The sequence below is a fragment of the Bicyclus anynana genome, chromosome 2 (assembly GCF_947172395.1).
Source record: "Bicyclus anynana chromosome 2, ilBicAnyn1.1, whole genome shotgun sequence".
Lineage (NCBI taxonomy): Eukaryota > Metazoa > Arthropoda > Insecta > Lepidoptera > Nymphalidae > Bicyclus > Bicyclus anynana.
In genome coordinates this window covers 12,213,313-12,235,634 of record NC_069084.1, presented here as the reverse complement: position 1 = coordinate 12,235,634, position 22,322 = coordinate 12,213,313, and the positions used below count along the sequence as shown (strand labels likewise).

The following is a 22,322-nucleotide window of genomic DNA, read 5'->3' as shown; positions in this document are numbered from 1 at the left end:
CATAGTATGAATTCAAAATCATTGTCGAGAGCGTTTGACGCCGCTGGATTCTTACTACACTGTGAATGATATAGCACTGTACAATGTACATACACATTATTAGTCTTAGTCTACACTGTGATTGATTGCACTTTAGCTTAGTGTATTGAATATTTCAATGTAGCTTAGACTACGGTAACTTTATGGTTCTAAAAATGGGTGTGTATATTTGAATACAGCAGTTTGATGACTCGAAAGTATCGGAAAATAACCTATTTATTTCAATGTGTAGCAAGCAGTTGAAGAGAAATACAGGCTTTGCGATGAGACTCTTTCGAAATTATTGGAATGGATAGCGGTTGTTGAAGAAAGATTAGCGAACCAGGAAGCCGTGAAAGAAGACATGGACGAACTCCGCAATCAGATCAACATACTCAAGGTAATTAAAAAGTATTTACTCATAATATGTATATATACATATCTAACAATTTGTATGTATGTATGTATAATATATGTATGTTTATTCAATGCTAAGTAGTCGTACCTATTATATTCGTTATTTTAGGTACATATTTGTGAAATATTGCTTAATATATAGAAGTACTTCTCATCAAAAAAAATCGAAACAGTGCGCAAGTAGGTACTGATTAGGCGAGCAGTTTCGATTATTTTAGATGACAAGTACCTATCTATTAGAATCTAAATTATTTTTATGTAGTCGTATGTCTCGTATGTTTTCCTAAACTAAAGGTAAAAACAGATTCCCTGAAAGAAATCGTTACTTAGCGATAAGGTCACGTTTTATCACGTTTTATGTGGTGACCTATTCATAACACGTTTCTATTTCTATTTTCTGTAGTTTTTGTAATAGTGATGTAAAAAAAATTAAGTCTTTATAAATAAATATATATTTAAGTAAACAAAATTTTAATTTAAAAACATTTTTACTCTTAAAATTTCAGCTCATTAAAGACGATCTTGAAAGTCACCAACGTCAAGTCTCCGCGTGTGCGGATCAAGCCAAACAACTCCTTGTCTCCGGCGGCGATGTGCTGGCACCTCATGAAGTACGTTGGACATTAGATACAATGCTTGTGTTTCCTTTATCAAATACTAGCTGACATCGCGCGGCTTTTCCCGCTTGGTTCTCTTTCCCGTAGGAATACGGGGATAATATATATTCTATAGCCTTCTTCGATAAATGGACTATCTAACATCCGTTAGCGGATGTTTTCTAACTCTGATTTACCTCCCTGCTAAATTTTAACTAATAGGTCAAGCGATTTTCGAGATATCGTGATGATCTTTCGCTTTTATATATTTAGATAAATTAGTTTCTTATTTATTTTCGATTCCGGGAATAAACTTCATTTCTCAAGGTAATTTGAACTTTTTTTTTTCATAGGTTGCAGCACTAGAACGTGGAGTGAGACAGCTTAAACAACGCTGTGATAAATGTTCTGACAAATGTGATAGGATGCTTCGGCGTCTAATCGCAGCTAGAGACGAACTCGCCAAATTCACGTAAGCTTGTTACTATAGTAATAGGTTTTGGCTACTGAAAGTAGAGACTAAAATCGCCCGTCAAATTTAAAAACAAGGAATCTAAAATTATAGCCCTTGACCTTTTATAATAAAAAAATGATGTAGAAAATTTCACTTAAAAACTGGCCATTTTTGCTTTGACAGTTTTAGAATTATTGGTAAAGAAAATTATACCTTTAAATATAGTCCAATATTCAATAAAATCCCAAATTCGGAGCAAATTCAACCTTGAGGATTGAGTTTAAGGTTGAATTTGTAAATGCGACTACTTGAATTGAGTGCCAAGAAGTTGTGTTTGGCACTCATTGAGTGGGGACGTTTTTTGGTCGCTGATTGTGCATCTACTTTTATAGGAGATCGATGCTGCGATGCGATGATGATCGATATTGGAAAAACTCACTTGATTTTTTTTTTTTATATATATAGTTATTAGTTAGTAAAGTTTTCACACTATGTGTGTGTGTTTTTTTTTTCAATTTGTTTTGAGTCTCTACTTTCAGTAGCCAAAGTCCATCATAATATGTATATTTATTTTCTTTTATGATGTTATTAATAAAATAATATAATATCTTAGGAACGAATTAAACACATTCAACTCATGGATGGAGAGTGCGTACCGTACGCTGGAAGACAAGGAGGTTGCGTTGTCCAAACTGGACAACTTGAGCGGTCAGAGTGAAATCGTGCGCGAATTCGTGTCAGACGTGATTGCGCACCAGGCCGACCTGCGGTTCATCACGATGTCGGCACAGAAGTTCGTCGATGAAAGCAAAGTAAGTTTTTTTTTTTATTATTTACAATACCTTGACTACAATCTCACCTGCGGCTTTATTATGTATCTCAGTGTACTATTCAAACAATGAGTCACTACATCGATTTTCGACGTATTTTCGTTTTTCTGATCATCTAATATAGTTATTGCTACGAAATTACCTTGACTACGCCATTTTACATCAAGTGGCAATGATAGTTTGTTTTAACAGTCGTCTAACATGAATATTTCAACAAAATAACGTAAATATCAGTTTTTCGTTAAAATAACGTTATTACCTGCAGTTACCCACTACTAGACTAATGTTACTTTACGTAAAATGACGATTATTGTGACATTTCGTTAAAAACACAATGTTAGATGCGACTCACTACACAAAGGGAGAAGTGGCGAATGCTCGTGAGGCGTATTACATCTGCCTCCAACACGTCCTAAAGACCACGACCGCTCTGTCAAGAGCGCAGCGACAAAGAAGAAGAAGATGATTGCAAAAACGAAAATACGATGAAAAACGATGAAGTGACTGAATACTTGAATGGTACACCGAGTTACATAATAACCCTGCTGATAGTAAGTGATGATGCAATCTAAGTTGCTTAAGGTAACGTTCAAAATTCATGTCCCTTGATTTTTACGTAACAATATTCAGAAATTCTGTGAAAATGTAATAATGAGTGATAGGCATGTATTATTATAGCTTTATTCGATTATACTGTAAAACTATGATAAACGAGAAGAAATATTTCCTAATTACTAAAAAAATTTACAAATGTAAGTTTTCATAATACCGCGACTTAAGTTAGCGCGCTATGCGATCGTGCCGTGACGTCACAAATGTTAAAAGACGTTTTTTATTGTTACAACTTGTTACGGTTATGTTACTTCACTTTATCAACAAGCCAACAGCGAATATTTTACTATGTATAATTAATAATTCATAAACTTTGCAAATTAAAAAATATTGTAACAATATCAGTATACTACATGCATCAATAACATCATCATCATCTCCTTACCCTTATCCCACTTAAGTGGGGTCGGAAAAATATGTCAATCTTTTCCATTCGTCTCTATTACTCGTCAACTCATCATCCACTCCTTTTACACACATGTCCTCTTTCACACAATCCAACCATCTCTTCTTTGGCCTTCCTCTCCTCTTATGTCCTTCCCAATAACTTATTGTCTACTAATAGCGGCGGCATCTAAAATACCTTTCTTGTCATCACAAAAAAGGTATTTTGGATGCCGCCGCTACCAAAATAAATTCGTGCTTTGGGACGAAAGCATTATTTTTGGTTCCGTCGCTATTGATTTGTTTACGCATGCTTACACACTGTGAGACTATTGTTTACGTATTTTGCAGGAATTTCTAACACAACTCAATGATTATCGCACCACGTTGCCCGCGCGTCTGTCGCACGTGTCGGCCCCAGTGGACAGCATTGTCAGGGAGCACGCAGCTCTGGCCAGAAGGAGACACTCGGACTTGGCCAACAGAGCTCAACGACTGCTGGACAGACTGAGGACCGCCAGTGACGGATCTGCGCGATACAGGGACGCGGTGCAGAGAGCCCAGAGGTGGATGCAGACGGTGAGTTTATTTGTTTGCGTCTACAGGAATTTGTCAGTTCCAAGAATTTAAAAGTCGAAAAAATGTGTGGTTTATAAAACCACGATGTAAGTGAATCTATGGACGCCTAAATCTGTAATGCGAAAATAATTGAGGCCATTGAAACATAAATCTCTTAAGTTATTTATTATTTTATTCAGTTGACATCACTGCTAATATTCATCACACGGCTTAAAGAAGCTTGAAGTCTTGTAGATGTAACACTATCAGTGGCGGTCTTGTAATTTGTAGTCTTGGCTGGCGTAGACCCCGAAGTACTACTAGTCGCAGCATTTTCTGCATTTAACATATAATATTCATTGTATTGCCTTTTATCAAAATCAATTGATTTAGTAACATTTTCAGAGGTCTTTGGGATAATTGCACATTTAAATAAAACACTCAAAACGGGTTTAAGTTTTTAAAAAAAGAAAATTACGAAATTGGAAATTTCAAACTTAACGTAATTGGTGAAATTTAGTTACTTTTCAAGATTTTTTTGTCACTAACGGCCTCCCTAAGCCCCGGCTTACCGGAAAAGCCGCCACTGAGCACAATCATCAATTCCGTGCTGCCATTGTGAATTTCTAGGGAGAAAAGCAAATGATCAAGATTATATTATCTTTCTCTCAGGTGGAGCCGCAAGTGCGTGCAGTGCTCACGGAGGCGGTGGGCGGCGAGCCTCGAGCCGTGGAGACGCAACTGTCGCGGGCTAAGGCGTTACACAACGAAATACTGTCTCAGGGACGGCTGATTGACAACGCTAAAGATGTAAGTTAGACGTCAATGTGGTTCTCAATTGTTTAAAATTCGTTGGATGTGCAAAAAGGATATTTATGTCGCAGGATATATATTTTTAGGTAGATTAGGTATACGCAGTTTCAGGTATTCCTGCAGACAAACTGCGTAGGAAGATTTTTCTCAAAGGACATTTGAAAAAATTATATAAATTAAACAATGAGAGATGTGTATGCATTTATTTATTAATTTAATTATTTTTTTTCCGATCCGACCAATTTCCGTGCATATAAATACCACGTCCTTCCACTTGCTACAATACTTGTATTTCCTTTGTTTCTTCCATTCTCATTGATTGTTCCATACACGTTCGTCGGTTTAGGATACTCTTGACCTGACCTTTATTGAGAATGTCCAGAAATAGAGTAATCAAATTTAATATATACTTTTGTTACTCTCCGTTCAATCATTCTCTCAAGGTTTCAAAATCGTCTAAGATTTCCAAAATATTAATGCATATATGAATTTTCCAGGCATGCGACCAACTGGTAAAATCTCTAGAAAGCAACCTCACACCATCCGAGATCAGACAACTAGAGGTACCTGTGATAGAGGTCACGGAGAGGTACAACGAGCTGAGCGACGCGGTCGGCTCCCGGTGCTCTGAGCTCGAGGCCGCTTTGCTGCAGTGCCAGGGTCTGCAGGACGCTGCGGAGACACAGGCGCAGTGGTTGACTGGAGTGGAGAATACCTTCAAGTGAGTTCATCATGCCTTGTACTATTTTTATTGTTTATTCACGCTTTACTTTTCTAATATCTTAAAAGATTGGGAACCGTTGCAAGTAGATACTAAAATGCTTGTAGAAGAGTAGGGTTGAGTTATGGTAGGGGTAGCGTAGAAGTAGAGAAGAAGTGCACATAAGTCTAAGCGAAGCTTGACCGGGTTCGCTAGGTCTATGTTATGGCTATACTATATAAAGTCTCTTTGCCTACTGGAAAGGGTAATGGGGTTAATGTCTAACTCCGTGGTGCTACTAAGAATTTCTGAGAAGAAACAGCAGCTTTATATTTCTTATCTCAGCCCAGGACCCTAACCTCATAATCAGAAGCTAATCAATTGACCAAAAAAGCAATTAAAAAACTATCTTATATCACGATTTCCTTTTCTGTTTTGTGTTTAAATTATTCCTTGTTTGTTTTTAGGGGTCAAGTGAAACCAGTATCCCTGATACGCGAACGGCTCGACGAACAAGTCCGCGAGCAAAGACTCAACCACTCGGAGATAGAAGCTCGCCGCCCGACGCTGAACAAACTCTTGTCCTCTGCCCGCGACGCCGCGCTAACGCCGTCCAACGCTAGGATTGCGAAGAAGTTGGAGCAAAGGGCTGAAGATATTTATGCGAGGTAGGTTTAAAATGTTTTGTTGTTTTGTGCCTATTATGACTTTTACTTCTCCAATATACATAGGGTTGACAGAGATTTTTTCAGCAAATTTGGTAGATTTTTTTAAAATATAATATGAATTTAAGCCACATATCTGACTTGTTTCTACTATTGCTTGTTCTAAATAACATACAGAGATAGTAAATCACTTCGCGTGTGTCTTTGTTAGAAGAGTTATTAGTCGTCTTTCTCCTGTCTAAAAATATGTTGTGGTGCGTATGTTAAGCATACTGGAAAAGACCGTGTAACCTATAAGGTCGCTTTTTGTATTCTACTTCTCCTTTATTGTGTGTATATTCTCTTTGTTTTACATGTTTTTAATGCAATGCAATTGATTCTAATGAATCCATTTACTTTGTCCTTCAATAGATACGAGAAACTACTGGAGCGTTCGTTCAAACGCGGTCAATTCATAGAGGAAGTGTCGATAGAGTTGATGCAGTTCACGCAGCAGGCCACCGCATTAGAGTCCGCGCACTCTCAACTGGCCGAACTAGCGGATGCGCGTGACGACCGCCACCGCCTGGCCGACCTGGCCAGTGCACGCGACAAGCAGATGCCTCTGTTGGACGAGTGTCTGCGCAATGGCAAACAACTCATCGCCAAGAAAGATGTCACCGACACCCATGTAGTGCGTGACAGGATGAAGGTACGTTATCGATTATTACCTAAAATAGCAAAACCGTTGAAAAGTTCGTCTATGCAACGGGTAACGTATCATCTCAATCAACCCTGACTGTGGTGACTGGTTTCTGGCACCTATTTCTGGCTTTTGGTACATTATCTACATATGATGTACCTTTTAGACTTTTTTATATAATTGCTTATTTTAGTTTCAAACATTGGGAACGTTTCAAATATTCTAATTGCAATAAAAATTCTAGGCCTTGGAGAACCAGTGGCGTGACTTCAATGTGTCATTAGAAGAAAAGCAGAAACTATCTCAGCAAAGGGCCAACCAGCTCAATCAATACGAATCATTGAGGATTCAGGTATTATTCTTTTGTTATATGACTTTATTATTATTTCTGATATTCATTCCCAAGACTTAAGTATGTTGTATAATATCGTGATTTCATTATTTTTCTTGCTAATTGACAAGTTTACGTTTGATTGAGATCCCATCTGATGTCAAGTTTCTATGCAAGATGCATGTCAGTCGCACGAATGTGGAAGAAGTACGATTTAATTACTGTAATACTTCCAAACTGGTTTCTACGCGACAACATACCGGAACGCTTAATTGCTTAGCAGTAAGCAATTAAGTAATTTATTATGCAAGGCAATTTAGCCAATAAAAAATGCTAAATTGACCTGGACTGGCATCAAACTCTTGTAAACCAATAAACCCTCTACTCCAGAAAGGTCAGGGATTTTATTTATTTTTTTTTCATGTTTCGCAACAGGTCCTAGAATGGCTTCAAGCAATGGAAAACCGTGTTGGACATTTACGTCCAGTCGCCGTAGACTTGGATATCATCAAACAGCAGCAAGATGAGCTGAGACCACTCGCGAAGGAGTATCGAGACTTCTCCGTCAATATTGACAAGGTATGTTAACCAAACAACTTTGTGTAACTATTTGACCGTTTTATCATAGCATCGTAATAATTTGTTTTATAGTAAATGGACTTGAACTTGCCTGATGGAAAGCAATGATGAGGTCTAGGTTGGATAACGGTTGCATATAAAATGCCTATTCCCTCAAGCTTTGAAAGATTTAAAGTGCCTATATCTTACTGCTACATACTCAGTATTATTTGGAATTGCATTAAATAGCAATAATAATAAAATAAGAAAGAGTTTTACATAAAGTTATACTTAATAGATTGACCAGACAGGCAGGATTGACTCTTTTTGTTGCACACTAAGTAACTATAGTCTGGCAATTTCTTTGATGACACTCCCATGATATGGTGGAGTGGATCCAGAGATTACTCCCCTACAAGTTCACAAACTTTACCTCTTATATTATTAAGTATACATAAATAAATGTGTGCAGGTGAACGAAGCGGGCGCTGCTTACGAGGCCCTGACACGCGGCGAGCGCGCCGACAGTCCGCATCGGAAGAGGCAACTCTACAGCCCCACCAAACGACAGACACCCAGTGAGTTGAACTTCTATAACTACATAGTTAAATAACCGCCATGCTGGATTAAGACTGACGTCACTTTATTTTTCGAATTATTATTAGCAAACCATATTGTATTTGATACCCATATTGTAGAAGTGCATTCAAAAAACTAGTCCGCCATCTTAGGTATGGCGCCATGTTGGATTTAGAATGACGTCACAAATGCATTGTCACCCAAATTGATCAAGTATACAAAGTTTTAGGTTGAAGATATTCAAACTTGAGTTTCTGAGATAGATAGAAGATATCACCTGAACAAACATACAGACACACATGAACATTGCAAGTTAAATAAAAGCTTGTAACTTGTACCTAACTGTCACTTTGGCCCAGAGGTTAGCCTATTATCAAGAGTTCCTCGATGTCCCAAGTTCAGCTATCAAGGATAGAGTTTTTCTTGAAATCTTAAGTGTGCGTGGAGTTACGAAATTGAAGCTGCTTCAATGAAAATGGTGATTTGTAGATACTAGTTATCATTAACAAATTAAAAACATTATGAAGACTGGGGCAGCTAATGGGTGCTAAGGTCCGAATCCTTAAAGGGGATATTTGGCCATGTAAAATATACCGACCCCTTAGGGATGATTTATATTACACCGGGCCGAGGCCGGGAACGACCGTTGTGTAGACAAGCGTCAATAGTAGGGCACGGATCATGCATGTAATATGAATTGCTTCATAAAAAATATATGTATCGTTTCAAATCCCTGCCCCGTCCAGACCACGTACATGATAACTTCATGTACGTGGTCTGGACTATCATCTATTTAATGTTATTTTAAATCAACGCTATCTGACTCAGGTCGCGTGGAAGGTCGCTCGCCATCGCCGGGCAAGGCGCGCGGCTTGGTGAGCCCCGCCTCCGCGCACTCTGCCTCTTCGGGCTTCTCTTCGCGCCGCTCCAGTCAGGATGGCTTCCATCTTGAAGGTATATATAACAGTTTATCTACCAGCAACTCCTATTATAAATGCATCTTACCTTCAATGCTAAGTTAAACTCCGCGCCCCGAAAGAAGTCCCGCGGCTAAAACTTGAACTAAAATTGACAGCGTCTTACCAAGTGACAATGAGCGCCATGTATGTTTATTTGTGTTATTTAAGTTATTTGACATAGAAAGAAGAGGATAAAAAATTAAATATGTAGTATTTCATTACTGATGATAGTCTATATATCAATACTTTTCCTTTTAGAACTATCCCCAGTGCAGCAGCAAATATCGGAAATCAACAACAGATACGAACTTCTGGGGACCAAATTAGCGGACCGACAATCTGAATTGGATTCTGTGAGGGAAGAGGTCAGGAAGCATCTCGATAGCCTCCGTGCCCTCAACACTTTCCTGGACAAGGTAAGTACATACATAACTACCTCAGACCAATTATAGAACGACCTGTATCACACTCATAGTCACGAACAAAATTGTCTGTCATTTTCTGAAGAAAACGAGCTTAGATTTTGTATGTATCTTATACTAAACTAGTAGTTTTTTACACAATTCAATTACACAAAAAGATATTTCGAACACGATTACAACTATTTAACATCGATTCTAGAGAGACAGTTTTTATAATCGCATTAGATCGTTGATCATATACTTTGACAGAAAAGTAACGTCTAGTGAGGCAATTCTTATACAATAATTGGTCTGAGATAACTACTGAACAATTAAACTTAATTATCAATGATCTTTTTTTTTATTTCGGAAAGCTTCCGACAGTTAGAAATTTTGTTTGAATGGTTTCTTTTCCCGGATATCCCCTTCATCATTTTCTAATAAACTCAGATTTCTAATTTAAAAAAAACCGCATCTACGTCGATCTATCTGTCCACAAATGTTTTACTTTTGATAAAACGGTCATGTTTACTAATACACACATTGTTACAGGTCCAAAGGCAACTTCCCAAGGAGTCTGTTCCCAACACTAAAGAAGAAGCCGACAAGACCATCAAACAAGCGCGCGCTGTTCTCGAGGAAATGTACGAAAAGCAGAGCATTTTGGATTCCACTAAGACGCAGGCAAGTTATATTACGATATGAAAAAATATTTACTTTTTCGCATTTAGCCGTGGACAAAAAAACACAGACTTTAAAAGCAATTTTTATTACTTTGACTTACTGAAATTTTAGCGACTAATTAAGAGGTTATTTTCCTTAAAAATAAGTCAAAAATTAGTCGCGTTCGTAACTCGAGACTAAAATATAAGGGTTTTGTTTTGTAACTTTAAGAAACTCCTATTCCATTACATTACGCCCAAATTGTTAGATTTTCGAAATGCACACCTTTTAGCAATTAACTGACCTACTATATTCTTATCAGACGTATTGGTTGAGTATTTCTGAAGTTAGTTTTTTTTGTTGCCCTAAACATACCCACCAATATTCAGGGCTCATACTTGGTGGAGGTACTCAACAAGGTATAGTCTAAATAGGTATTTATGTTTATCTCGCTCGAGTAACTGCAAAAATCCCCTCTTCGGCTATTACTATAAACACACTTGAATGAATGGTTTAACTTTTGAGTAGCTAAAGTGGGTGGGTAAGACATTATATTATGTAATGTGTCTGTCAATTTGTCATTTAGGTCCGTGAACTGTTACGTCGTAAGCAAGCGGTGGAAGGCGCGGATCACTTGCACGACGAGTGTGAGGAGGTCGCCGCACGGTGGAAAGCTCTTCACGACGCTTTCAAAGACAAGTAATTTGTTTTAATACTTTGATGATTTGTCGTTTCATTGATCATGCAGGAAGATGAATAAATAAAACATGCTTTTGTACTTAATTTACTTCATTGATCATGGAATAAAATAGGTTTGGGCAGCGTTTAAAAACTACAGGCCTATACCATAATTAGTATTAGTTTATTGTCTTTTGAAAATTCAGTATTATCTGATCTGGTGGTCAGTATTGTTTCTTCAGTCTTCTGGAATAGGTACACACAGGAGAATATCTTACAGTGTATTATTTACAACAGGGGTGAGGCTATTGACAAAAAGGATGAGGCGATTGAGGTTTAATTTGATATGTCGAAAGCGTTTGACTGGATTTAGCATCAGAGCTTTTTTATGCTAGCCTTTTATTCGGTCTTGATGTGATATATCAGATCAAGGGTGTAATTCTGATATATTACACTCGTCGATGTAATATTCGCCTATAACAAGTTTTATCAGAATTTGAACTTTATTTCTATGAGACGCCAAAAACAAAATGTCTCTAACAATGTAGTTGTCATGGAAATGGGCGATGTCACATCGCTGTAACTTTACAGAATGCAGGCGCTGATTTACTTTAACTATGGGAAGTCAATGTCTTCCAATACGCTTTAAAAAAAATGTTTTGTTTGTAGGATCCGTGTCATGGAGGAAATGAAGGACTTCCACGACACGCACGCGTCCCTGTCGCAGTGGCTGGGCTCGAAGGAGCGAATGATGGCGGCGCTCGGACCCATCTCCTCGGACTCGCGCGTTGTGCAGACACAAGTGCAGCAGGTTAGTATTGCTGATAGCTCAGACCAATTATAGAAGGACCTGTATCGCATTCATAGTCACGAACAAAATTGTCTGCCATTTTCTGAGGAAAACGAGTTTAGATTTTGCATATATCTTATACTAAACTAGAAGTTTTCGCCCGTTTCTTACACAATCCAATTACACAAAAAGGTATTTTTACGGAGCTCTTTAACCGACGAACACGATTACAACAGCTATTTAACAGCTATTTAACATCATTCTATAGACAGTTTTTATTATCGCATTAGATCGTTGATTATATACTTTGACAGAAAAATAACGTCTAGCGAGGCAGGTCCTATACAATAATTGGTCTGAGGCTGATAGGAATATGAAATAGACCTCATCTTATCTATAGTTATAATAAGTCTTTAGAGATATCAATTCTGTATATTTCCTTAAATATCAAGGGGTGATTAGTGATCGATACTGATGCCAAAAATGCAATCAATAAAATTTGTTGTTTGTGTGTCTGTTCGTTATAGAAATAAAAACTACTCGACGAATTTTCAAGAAACTTGGTACAATTATTCTTTACACTCCTGGGCAGGTTATGGTATACTTTTCATCACGCTACGATCAATAGGAGCAGAGCAGTGAAGGGAAATGTTGGGAAAACGGGAGAAGTTAAGATGTAAAACAACTTTTATTGAAAAAAATGTACTGTTACTAAGGGATAGAAACAGAGACTTTGGCCATTATTTGATTGAAAAACCGCGAGCAAACCGCGAATAAGTAACTAGTGATAATTTATATTTAATTCCACTAGTTCGATATTGTAAAACATCTAATATCTAAGAAATATAGTTATATTATTCTTTTACATGATCAAAATTGTACAAATTAAAGGAAATCGTAAAGGAAGTCCATTCCTATTTTTCAAATCAATCATTAGAGCCAACCAAAACAGGGCAATTTGACCTGCGAAAGAAATTCTTAAACTCAACCACATTCATTTAATTTATTTATCTTTTAACCAGGTCCAAGTACTCCGGGAGGAGTTCCGCAGTCAGCAGCCCCAGCTGGTGCATCTAGAAGAGGTGGCTCACACCGTACTCCAGAGACTGCCGGCAGATGATCCCGAGGCCAACAAGTTGCGCCAAAAACTGCAAGTGCTGCAGGACCGCTGGAACGATCTTCTCAACAAGTACGTTACTTGATATACTGGTATAACCATCTATATAAATCGTTAGGTGGGCCCCTCATTAATAAACAATTTTATGTCATTACCCAAAGACGTGCAAACACATCTCTTATTACGTAAAATACGTAACAAGCGCATGATGTGATGGACGTGGACTTAAAAATTATTTACTATTTTTTCTTATTTTAATCCCTTAATTATACCTTCGTGTTCATTTTGGAAGCGTAAAAACACAAGCAACAACATGAATAAAGAGAAATGTGTTACGAGTGGTGACGTACTTAATGTGCGAAATTAATGACAATTCCGCGACGCTTTGAGGCCCATCTAACGATCTACGATCGATGGGTATAACCGATCCTTCCCAACCCTATAAACTGCGCTCCGAGTCTATCAGGAGACGCTCTTAGAAAAAGATTCTTTTCCCTAAGCTTATTCACTATCTCAACTCTGGTAGAGTTTCTGCACTGGTCCATATGACGACGCTACTAGGATCTATTAAGGAGTCTACACTCTAAAAAATATACACAGGTTTTTTAATAAGCCGTTTCTAATTTGAAAATCATAAATCAGCTATAACAACTTCGGACAGCACATCTAATTATGAAGCTGATAAAAAAATTATATTTTGTGTTTTACTTCATCCACAGCACATTTTCTTTCATTATTTTCATTAGAGGTTGACTTTCTAGTTTCTACCAACAGACAATAGATCATCCCAATAGGTAACTCTGAATTACTAACAATGCAATGCAAAGCTGTACTTTTTTTAAATCTGTAAACCTTCAAAATCAAATAAATCTATATTCCTATACTATTCAATATCAAAGTCAAGTTTGACTGTAAATACACTACCACCGTTTAGGAAGGCAAGTTGTTCTGGGAAGAGTCGGCGATATTCTCAACAGTTGCTCTATTATAATCATTATTCTTGGTGGTAATATCCTTATGTAATCTTGGACAGATTGGAGCATCGTGCGGAAAGTCTGGGCGCCGCCGCCGACACGTCCCGCGAACTCGACGCCGGCCTCACCAGGCTGAGGAACGCTTTGCACGCCATATCCGACAAACTGGACGACGTGTCGTCGCAGCGCGAACCCGCCGACCAGTTGCGGGAAGTTGAGGTGAGATCATCATACAGCCTATCTGAATGGCCTACTGCATAGCCAATAGGCCTGTTGACATATGTCGAGAAGAGACAAAGACGAATGAGAATGTCAGAATCGAAAACATCTCTCGTTCGTACCATCGCAACGAAAGAGCGATTTGGAACCGTACGCAATATCGGGTTAGCGGGATTTGGGTTTGATTGATGATAATGTTAATCATAATTATTGGGAAACTTTGAGCTTAATACTCTCATGTAAGGTAAAGGCATGTTACGCCAAAGTAAAGATACAACTATTAAATAAATAGCATCTATCATTAATGAGTTTGCTAGTATTTCCGGTAATTTAAAGTCATCAACGTCACGGTGCTCTTGTTTGTACCAGATTTGATGATGATCACATTTAATATAGTATGAAATGCGTATTTAATTTTTAATCATCATCCGTTGTATAAAAGTTTTGTATCATATATTCTGTCTCGAAAAAGATTGTAAGGAGTCGGTACGACAATACTCCAGTAGATGAGCATCGAAGTTATGACTTCGCGGTCCGGCCCTTCTATCGTGAAACTTTTGAGGTTTAAATCATTGTTTTTCACAGAACTTGGAACGCCAACTAGAAGGCCAACGTCCACTGCTCGCGGACCTAGAAGCAGCTGGCGCGGCGCTGGCCGACGTGCTGGCAGATGCGGGCGCGAGACAGGATATTCAGGGCAAGCTGGCTGCAGCGGCCAGACAGTATGACGCCTTGCAGCGCAAACTGGACCATAGGAAGGCGGAGATTGAAGCTGCACTCAAGTGAGTATCGCTTGAGTTTCATTAGCTCCCGACTTCTATTTTTCGTTTCCAAGAGAACAATAAATTTTTCGGGTCAATTAGTAGCCTATGCATGAATCCACTGTATTCACTTCACTCCAAAATTCAGCTAAATCCATTCAGTAGTTATTGCGTGAAAAAGTAACAATTCATATATCTATAGTCTGGCAAGTTCGTTGATGACACTCACATGATATGCGGGCGACGAGGGGAAAGACTGCGAAGATGTGAAATCATACGTGCGGAGAAGTGAGGTCTCATTCATCGATATACGCCCCCCGGCCCGTTCCCGCATTGGGGGTGTTACGAACGAAGTTGCTTAGCTATATCGATACAAACATTCGTCAAATATTGCACTCTACTCTCGTATTAAGAAAAATCTAATTGAATCCATGCATCCCTCTTTTCACTATGTCAATTTAATTGAAATTTCATAAAAATAAACATTCAGTTCGGTCTCTCCCTTTGCGAGGCATTAAAGTGCTCAAGCAAAAACGGTGGTAGGGCTCCGGAGTGAGGAACCTCCTTACAATACGCGCCGTCTTAAGGATTGCTGCCTTCTGTAATAATGATTGTCTTCATAGGGACGGGCGTAACCTGGAAGAGAGCGTGTCCCGCACTCTGGGCTGGCTGCAGTCAGAGCTGACGTCACTGCCGGGCAGACTGCAGGTGTCCGCAGATAAGAACAAGCTACAGCAGCAGGTCGCCAAGCACGAACCGCTGTACCGAGACCTCACGCAGCGAGAGCACGAGATCATCATGCTGCTTGACAAAGGTAGGTCAATTTATCCTCGTTATCTTTTCTTGACGTGATAACGTCTTTTAAACGTCTGCACGCACGATAAAGTGTCCCGTTCCGCTTGAGCCGGGTAAAAAAGCCCAAGAGACTTAAGTTCTATAAATGTAATGTTGTAATGTTTACCTTCTATGTATAGGTATTATTTAATATGCTACGGTACTCAATACGTTAAATCAAGGGCCTGTTATATGTGAATTAGAAAATCGCGTATAATAGAAACACTTCATGATATATAATATAAACACGTCGTACAATGTTCTACGTGCGTCAACTATGTTTAAAATATATTGAAATTACAATTGTTTAACCAGGTCGTGAAATGGAAAAGAAGCCAGCGTATAGCGGCCTGCGCAAAGACCTGGACAGGATCCAGACCCAATGGGAGAAACTCAAGCGAGAAACTGTGGACAGACAAACTAGACTGCAAACTGCTATGGTGAGCCAATATTCTCATTAACCTCTGGGCATGACATGATAAGACATTTTACATATCTATTCTCTTTCTTCTATAATGTAGAGCAGTTAAAAGAAATATTCACTCGTAAGTGTAACCCTAATTTGAGAGGCTACAATATCAGACTCAGACGCCAAAGAGCTTCCCTTAAATCCCTCAAACACTTGCTCAGTAATGAGTAGTTAGATTGTGGAACAAATTGCCTGAAGATGTGGTAACCGCAAACCCACTTATTGCGTTTAAAAACCGTCTGGATAGATATTATATGAAATCATAAGAAGCACAACAATAGAGGCGGATCAGCGAAAGGCGTCTTAGACTATTACTCGTTATACAATAATAATACAACCGCTAACGCCGGATTTATATTTGTCTGACGTGTCGTGTTGTGAATCGGTATCATACATTCTGTATTGCGTTACATCAGAAGCGACACACGACATTTACAACACATAAGTGTTAACGTTGTCATATAAAATATATGATAACGATGCTGTTCTGATGCGTCACGACACGACACGTCAGACAAATATAAATCCGGCTTGAGGCTTTCTAAAACGAAACAATGTATGGGAATGACATTCGTTGTCGATAGGTCATTTGATCAACATATCATCGGGTATGTCAGATAATTTAGTTTTAGCGTTAGCTATTGCGGAAAGAGAATCTATTATGTAACATGGCCAGATAATAATATTTAGATAAAAAAATCTGTTATTGCTATTTCCGGAGATCTTTGTAAATAGTTTGTGATAAGATTACAGCAATCGATCTATCGTATGTCAAAATATTTTTATTGTATTTTTTTTTAATTTCATTTAGGAACACTGTCGTAAATACAACAAAGCGCAAGAGTCCTTCCTACCCTGGTTGTCCGACGCTGAAGACAGACTGGCCAAACTGCCGCCTGTAGCTTTCACTAAGAAAGATGTTGAGAAACAACTTCGTGAATTGCAACAGATAAGAAATGACGTTTGGAAGAGGTGAGTCTTTCACAGAATCAAATTCGTTTATTTTAAATACTATCCACTTTTTGAACAGTGAAAGTGTGTCAGCCGTTAGTGATAATGATACAGAAGACAACTTTCGGGATAGCTGGCATTATGTTCTGTAGTTATTTATAAGTCTTAAAGAAAAAACGTTAAGTAAATATTTGACAATACATCTGAAGTAGAACTCTACTTCAGATGTATTGTCAAATATTTAAATATCTATAAAATTATAGAGTTTGGCTATTGAAAGTAGAGACTGAAATCGCCCGCCAAATTAAAAAAATCGGAGTAAATTCTGAAAATTATAGTGCAAATATTGGAATAACTGAGTTTAATACTTATTTATAGTTAGTAATGTATTCACAAAAAAAATGATCTAAACAAATTATGAAAACGCATGGTTTTTTAATTTGTTTAAATGATTTTTAAATTTGGCGGGTGATTTCAGTCTTTACTTTCATTAGACAGAGTAAATTCGTTGGTATTGTGTGAAACCATAAATACTGAACCCTACAAATTGTCTCTCAGGTTAAAAGTAGTTAGTTTATAACTATTCTTGGACATTTGATTGTTTGTACAAGTTCTATTGTTATAAAACGGTTTTTATGGTTACGTTTTATACCACCCTAATGAATGAAAAATTGATAGAGACAAAACGGAAACCTTGATTTGCTAATGAATATTTTACAATATTAATAAATAACAAATAATTCATACAGATCTGGTGAATACGAGAACAACAGGACGTTAGGTGAAACTTTCATCTCGGCGTGCGACGTGGACCAGGACATCGTTAGGAAACAACTTGATTTCATGAAGGAGAGATGGGACAGGATTAACAACGGTTTGTGCATTTTTTTCCGCTAATTATTAGAAAAACCTTTAAAAGAGGTTCTTCGTTGTAAATTCCTTTAATCTGTTTCTGACCTAATATTATTTAATGTTCAAGGTTACTCTAGAAACCCCCTTTACTGTTTAATAAAGCTATTTACTTAACTGTGCTATTTCTAGACATAAGTGCGATATATTTTAACCTATTTTTAGCCAAACTTGAGCCAAATCGATTCTGTAGTTTTGACGTTAAAGAGTTACGAACATCAACACATCCATCCATACAAACTTTCACGTTTATAATCTTAAATAGAAGAAAGTCGTCTTAGTTACATATATTAACTCAAGAAAGCTGGCTGAAAATTGGTGAAGAGGTATCTTAGAACTAGGATACTTAGGGTAGGGGTAGGGTTTCACGCGGACGAAGTCGCGGACGTCCGCTAGTATTCAATAATTATTCTTTTGCTACAGAAGTACTGCAACAAGTGGAATACCTAGAGTCGACGGCGCGCAAACTCGGGGAGTTCCTCGACAAGGTCCGCGCGGTAGAAGCGCCCTTGGTCAGATGTGAGGAGAAGTTGGAAGCTGCTTTGGTGGCACCACCGGCCGCCGCTAGGGAGGCTGTTGCGCGATTGGTTGATCACGTCCAGGCTTTGAGAGCACCGCTGCAGGTTAGTGGCAGGAGTAGCAGATTTCTCTCGACTCGACAGTGTGAATTTCTTTTCTATCTCTCTTTCTAACACTATACTATAGATAGAGATTGACACGGACGAGTTATAATAACATTTTACAGAATAGTGCTGCATATATGTATGATACAGGTAGTTCTTGTAAAGAATTTGTAGCGTGATTTCACTTAGCTCACCAATTATCAAATGTCACTATTGTTCTGTCAGAGTATCAGAAAACTAAAAACATATATCTATAGGAATCAATAAATATTTTTTTTTAGAAGTTTCTGTTTTATATAACAAGATATTATAGTTATAGAATTAGCTTTTTATTTAAACAACAAATTCGTTATTGTTAGGACACTATAAATAACAAAAATGTAGTATAATAGCTCTTACGTCTGACTCCAACCATGATAAATGAAAAGCATAAGAGCTCTTGCCTAAAAAGGACTATAGACCCTACGCCTTAAAGGTGTTTAAATTTTGGTGGCAGGAAAAATATCGCAGTAAAGGAAATTGCATACATTATCTGTCATAATAAGAAACTTAAAAGTAAAACAAAAGCAAATTTGTTGCGAGTCTCTTCAATGGTGGTTTAATTTAATGCGTACACTTTTTAGAGCGTCAACATCGCAGCGGATGATATCGTTGCACTAGCGATCGAATTCGGCGGTCCGGAAGCCGGCAACCGAGCCAGACCCGTGCTGGAGGAGACGGCCAGAGCCCTTGCCGAACGTCTGCAAGATCTGGAAGCCAAGACCGAAGACGCGAGGGAACGATTGGCTGGCGCAGCTGCTGCTTTCTTACAATTCCAGGTGAGGAATCTTATCAAGCTAAAATTATGCTCATCTTTTGGTACTTTTAGTTCTTTCATTTATAACAACTGCCACTCGGAAGTTGATTGAATGTTTTTTTAAAAGAACGTTATTAAGTATGCCATTACCAAATACTTGCTTTACCAAATAGTCTGACCCAAATAGGACCACGAAAATCAATACAGCAAGTTGGTATTTGATAGGTCTTTCTGTTTTGTTGATTGGCCGGGTCAAGGTTTTCATTGCCTACTTCCGACCTTGTCTTACTTTACTGATCCGTTAATCTCGTTATTATACTTTTATAATTTAGTATATCATTACACTACCGTCTAATAGTCACCAAGAACTTAAACCTATTTTGTTTCCAAAGAAAATAAAAAAGTAATCTCAAATTACCTTAATCATTTTACTTTTTGTACAGGACAAAGTGAAGAGTGTATCCCACGATCTTACCGACTTAGAAAAGGAGTTGGAAGGCATGAAGTCGCCCGGACGTGAGATAAAGACTGTGAAGGCTCAGTTGGATGACCTTGGTCGCTTCTACAAGAGGTTGGAGCAAGCTGATGATCTGGTTGCGGATTCTGAGAGAGCTGCAGAGAACTTGGTCGACAGCGGTTACGCTGACTCCGCTAAGGCCAGAGACCAGGTTGGCATTTTAACAAATAATTAGGGCCAGTTTCTGATAACCGTCTGTAAGTTTTATCACTTTCTTACTTTATGTTAAATGACAAAGACAAAACTCGTGAATAACTTACCAGAAGGTGGTGAAACCCACCCTTAATCTTATTTTTAAACTTAACTTGTGCTTGAGCCGGTACAAGTAGGTATATACCTACTTGTTGTCATTTCATGAAAACATAAAAAACGCGCTGTAGAGTTGGATGACACCTATGGCTTATCATGTAAGGTGCAATTTTGCGTGGCTAACAACGGCCACCAATCAAATGATCGAGGCTTCAAAATGACCAAATAAGGTCATAAAACGCTTTCGCGCTGTCGACCGAAGCGACGCGTTGACTGACGACGGTCGGACTCCGATTTTCGCGCCACTCGAAGACGGTCGTGCACTTCAAACGCAACGCATTAAAAGTTTAAAGACAGTTGTCATTACACATTACCCAGAACTAAAAACTTAGTGAAATCCTATAGTGGTGCCATACCAGCGTGGACATCTAGAAGCCATTCACGACGCCCGCAGAAAGCCGAAAAGCAAGGTAAGTCCATAGGCTGTTATCTACTGTTCTATTCGTGTAATGTTTGAATGAAATGACAACTGGTGTACTTTGCTCAAATATACGCCGCCGCCAATTAAAGTTTGTAAAACGCATCAACCCCCACAAGAAAGGTGGGACACTATTTACACGTGTCACACCATAAGTTTGGTCCATTCGAGCCTAGGATAGTGTTCTAGCTATTAACAGTAACTAAAATTCATACCTACGTCATACGTTAGGCATACTCATATAGTTTTTTCTTCCGCCATCTTTGTGATATCCAAAGAACGCTTATAACTTAATTACATGTCTTATCTCTTGTTATTATGAAGATTTAAGTCATTCCGCATTTATATATACTTACGTAAAGAATATCTAAGTATTCTCGTAAACTCCGCGATCGACATTAAGTTCGAATGAGTACCGCCACGCGCGCGCCGCTTCACGCAAACTTTGTGTAATATCATCACGAGATTAGTTATAATTTATTTAATTCTCATTTTCTTTTCTTTTCAATAAGATGGAGAACAGTGAATTAAAAACGCAGTTGAATATACTTATTTGCAAAAAGGAAAATATCTTCCAAAGACTAAATAGGCTATATGATAGTTCAAAGGCCATTTCTACCTTCGAGTCTAGAAAAAATGATACTTTTATGAACGAGTCTGAAACTATCGATGCATTACATGCGAAGTTCGAAAACATATTGGATAGCATAAATGATTTATCATTACAAATAAATCCGAAAGCCCAGCCTGACTACCAGGCGCTGGATTCATTTGAGGATCTGTACTCAACAGTGAAAAGAGTTAGGAATAAAATTTTGTCAAATACTAATAATAATTTGTCAAATACTAAGAATGAAGCTGCCCACATTAATTTGGCTCCAATACAAATTCCCTGTTTTGATGGGAAACCACAAAACTGGGCTATATTTTACGAAACATTTAAGGCGAACGTACATTTAAATAAAAACTTAACAGATTCACAAAGGGTTCAATATCTTATTTCTAAATTGACTCAAGGTGCATTGACCTTTACTGCAGGCTTAGTTCCAAATGGCGATACATATAATATCATTTGGAATAACTTGGTAAAAAAATACCAAGATAAACGCGCATTAGCTACTCATTATTTAAATAATATTTTCGATTTGAAAAACTGTTCTAATAATGTAAACAGTTTAAATATGTTTATAGAAAAGTTTTCTTCTTCAGTCGCCGCACTAAAACAAATTGATATTTCCGATCTTACAGATTTTATTTTATTACACTGTGCCTTAAGAAAGATGGATTCGCAAATAATACAAAACTTTGAGATGTCCTTGCAATCGAAAAATATTGATATACCTACATACACGCAATTAGTAGAATTCGTTCAAATGCAAGTAAAAATTCTCGAACGTTCTAACACTTCGCTTCAAAAAATATCAAATTCAAATTCCCGTAATACCTACAAAACATTGATTGCACAGACTGATTTTTCAAGTAACAATGCAACGACAAATTCTTGTGAATTATGTAATCAAAGTCACTCGAATCTTTATAATTGTAAAAAATTTATAGAAATTAATGATCCTTTATCGAGATTTGAATTTATTAAATCAAAAAATGGGTGTATAAATTGCTTATCACTTTTTCACAATTTAAGATCATGCAAGTCAAAGGTCACCTGTTTTTGTAACAAAAAGCATCATAAGCTATTGCATAGGGATAATAATAACACTAAATACGCACAAAGGAATA

General features: G+C 37.8%; 1 protein-coding gene across 34 annotated transcripts in view; it reads left to right on the top strand.

The window, feature by feature from the left end:
- LOC112045305 (microtubule-actin cross-linking factor 1) overlaps nt 1–22,322 on the top strand; it is a 301,412-nt gene that overhangs the window by 234,574 nt on the left and 44,516 nt on the right. For all 34 annotated transcript variants that reach the window (XM_052884590.1, XM_052884654.1, XM_052884658.1 and 31 more), the window contains 27 exons: nt 272–418; nt 942–1,046; nt 1,385–1,503; nt 2,099–2,297; nt 3,663–3,890; nt 4,542–4,679; nt 5,180–5,403; nt 5,850–6,050; nt 6,459–6,738; nt 6,974–7,081; nt 7,496–7,639; nt 8,091–8,196; nt 9,026–9,151; nt 9,415–9,572; nt 10,110–10,241; nt 10,807–10,919; nt 11,568–11,709; nt 12,711–12,877; nt 13,839–13,998; nt 14,584–14,780; nt 15,383–15,573; nt 15,909–16,033; nt 16,874–17,034; nt 17,763–17,887; nt 18,346–18,545; nt 19,169–19,363; nt 19,785–20,009. In XM_052884590.1, the coding sequence (XP_052740550.1) occupies nt 272–418; nt 942–1,046; nt 1,385–1,503; nt 2,099–2,297; nt 3,663–3,890; nt 4,542–4,679; nt 5,180–5,403; nt 5,850–6,050; nt 6,459–6,738; nt 6,974–7,081; nt 7,496–7,639; nt 8,091–8,196; nt 9,026–9,151; nt 9,415–9,572; nt 10,110–10,241; nt 10,807–10,919; nt 11,568–11,709; nt 12,711–12,877; nt 13,839–13,998; nt 14,584–14,780; nt 15,383–15,573; nt 15,909–16,033; nt 16,874–17,034; nt 17,763–17,887; nt 18,346–18,545; nt 19,169–19,363; nt 19,785–20,009 (4,416 nt within the window). The remainder of the gene's footprint in view (nt 1–271; nt 419–941; nt 1,047–1,384; nt 1,504–2,098; nt 2,298–3,662; nt 3,891–4,541; nt 4,680–5,179; nt 5,404–5,849; nt 6,051–6,458; nt 6,739–6,973; nt 7,082–7,495; nt 7,640–8,090; nt 8,197–9,025; nt 9,152–9,414; nt 9,573–10,109; nt 10,242–10,806; nt 10,920–11,567; nt 11,710–12,710; nt 12,878–13,838; nt 13,999–14,583; nt 14,781–15,382; nt 15,574–15,908; nt 16,034–16,873; nt 17,035–17,762; nt 17,888–18,345; nt 18,546–19,168; nt 19,364–19,784; nt 20,010–22,322) is intronic.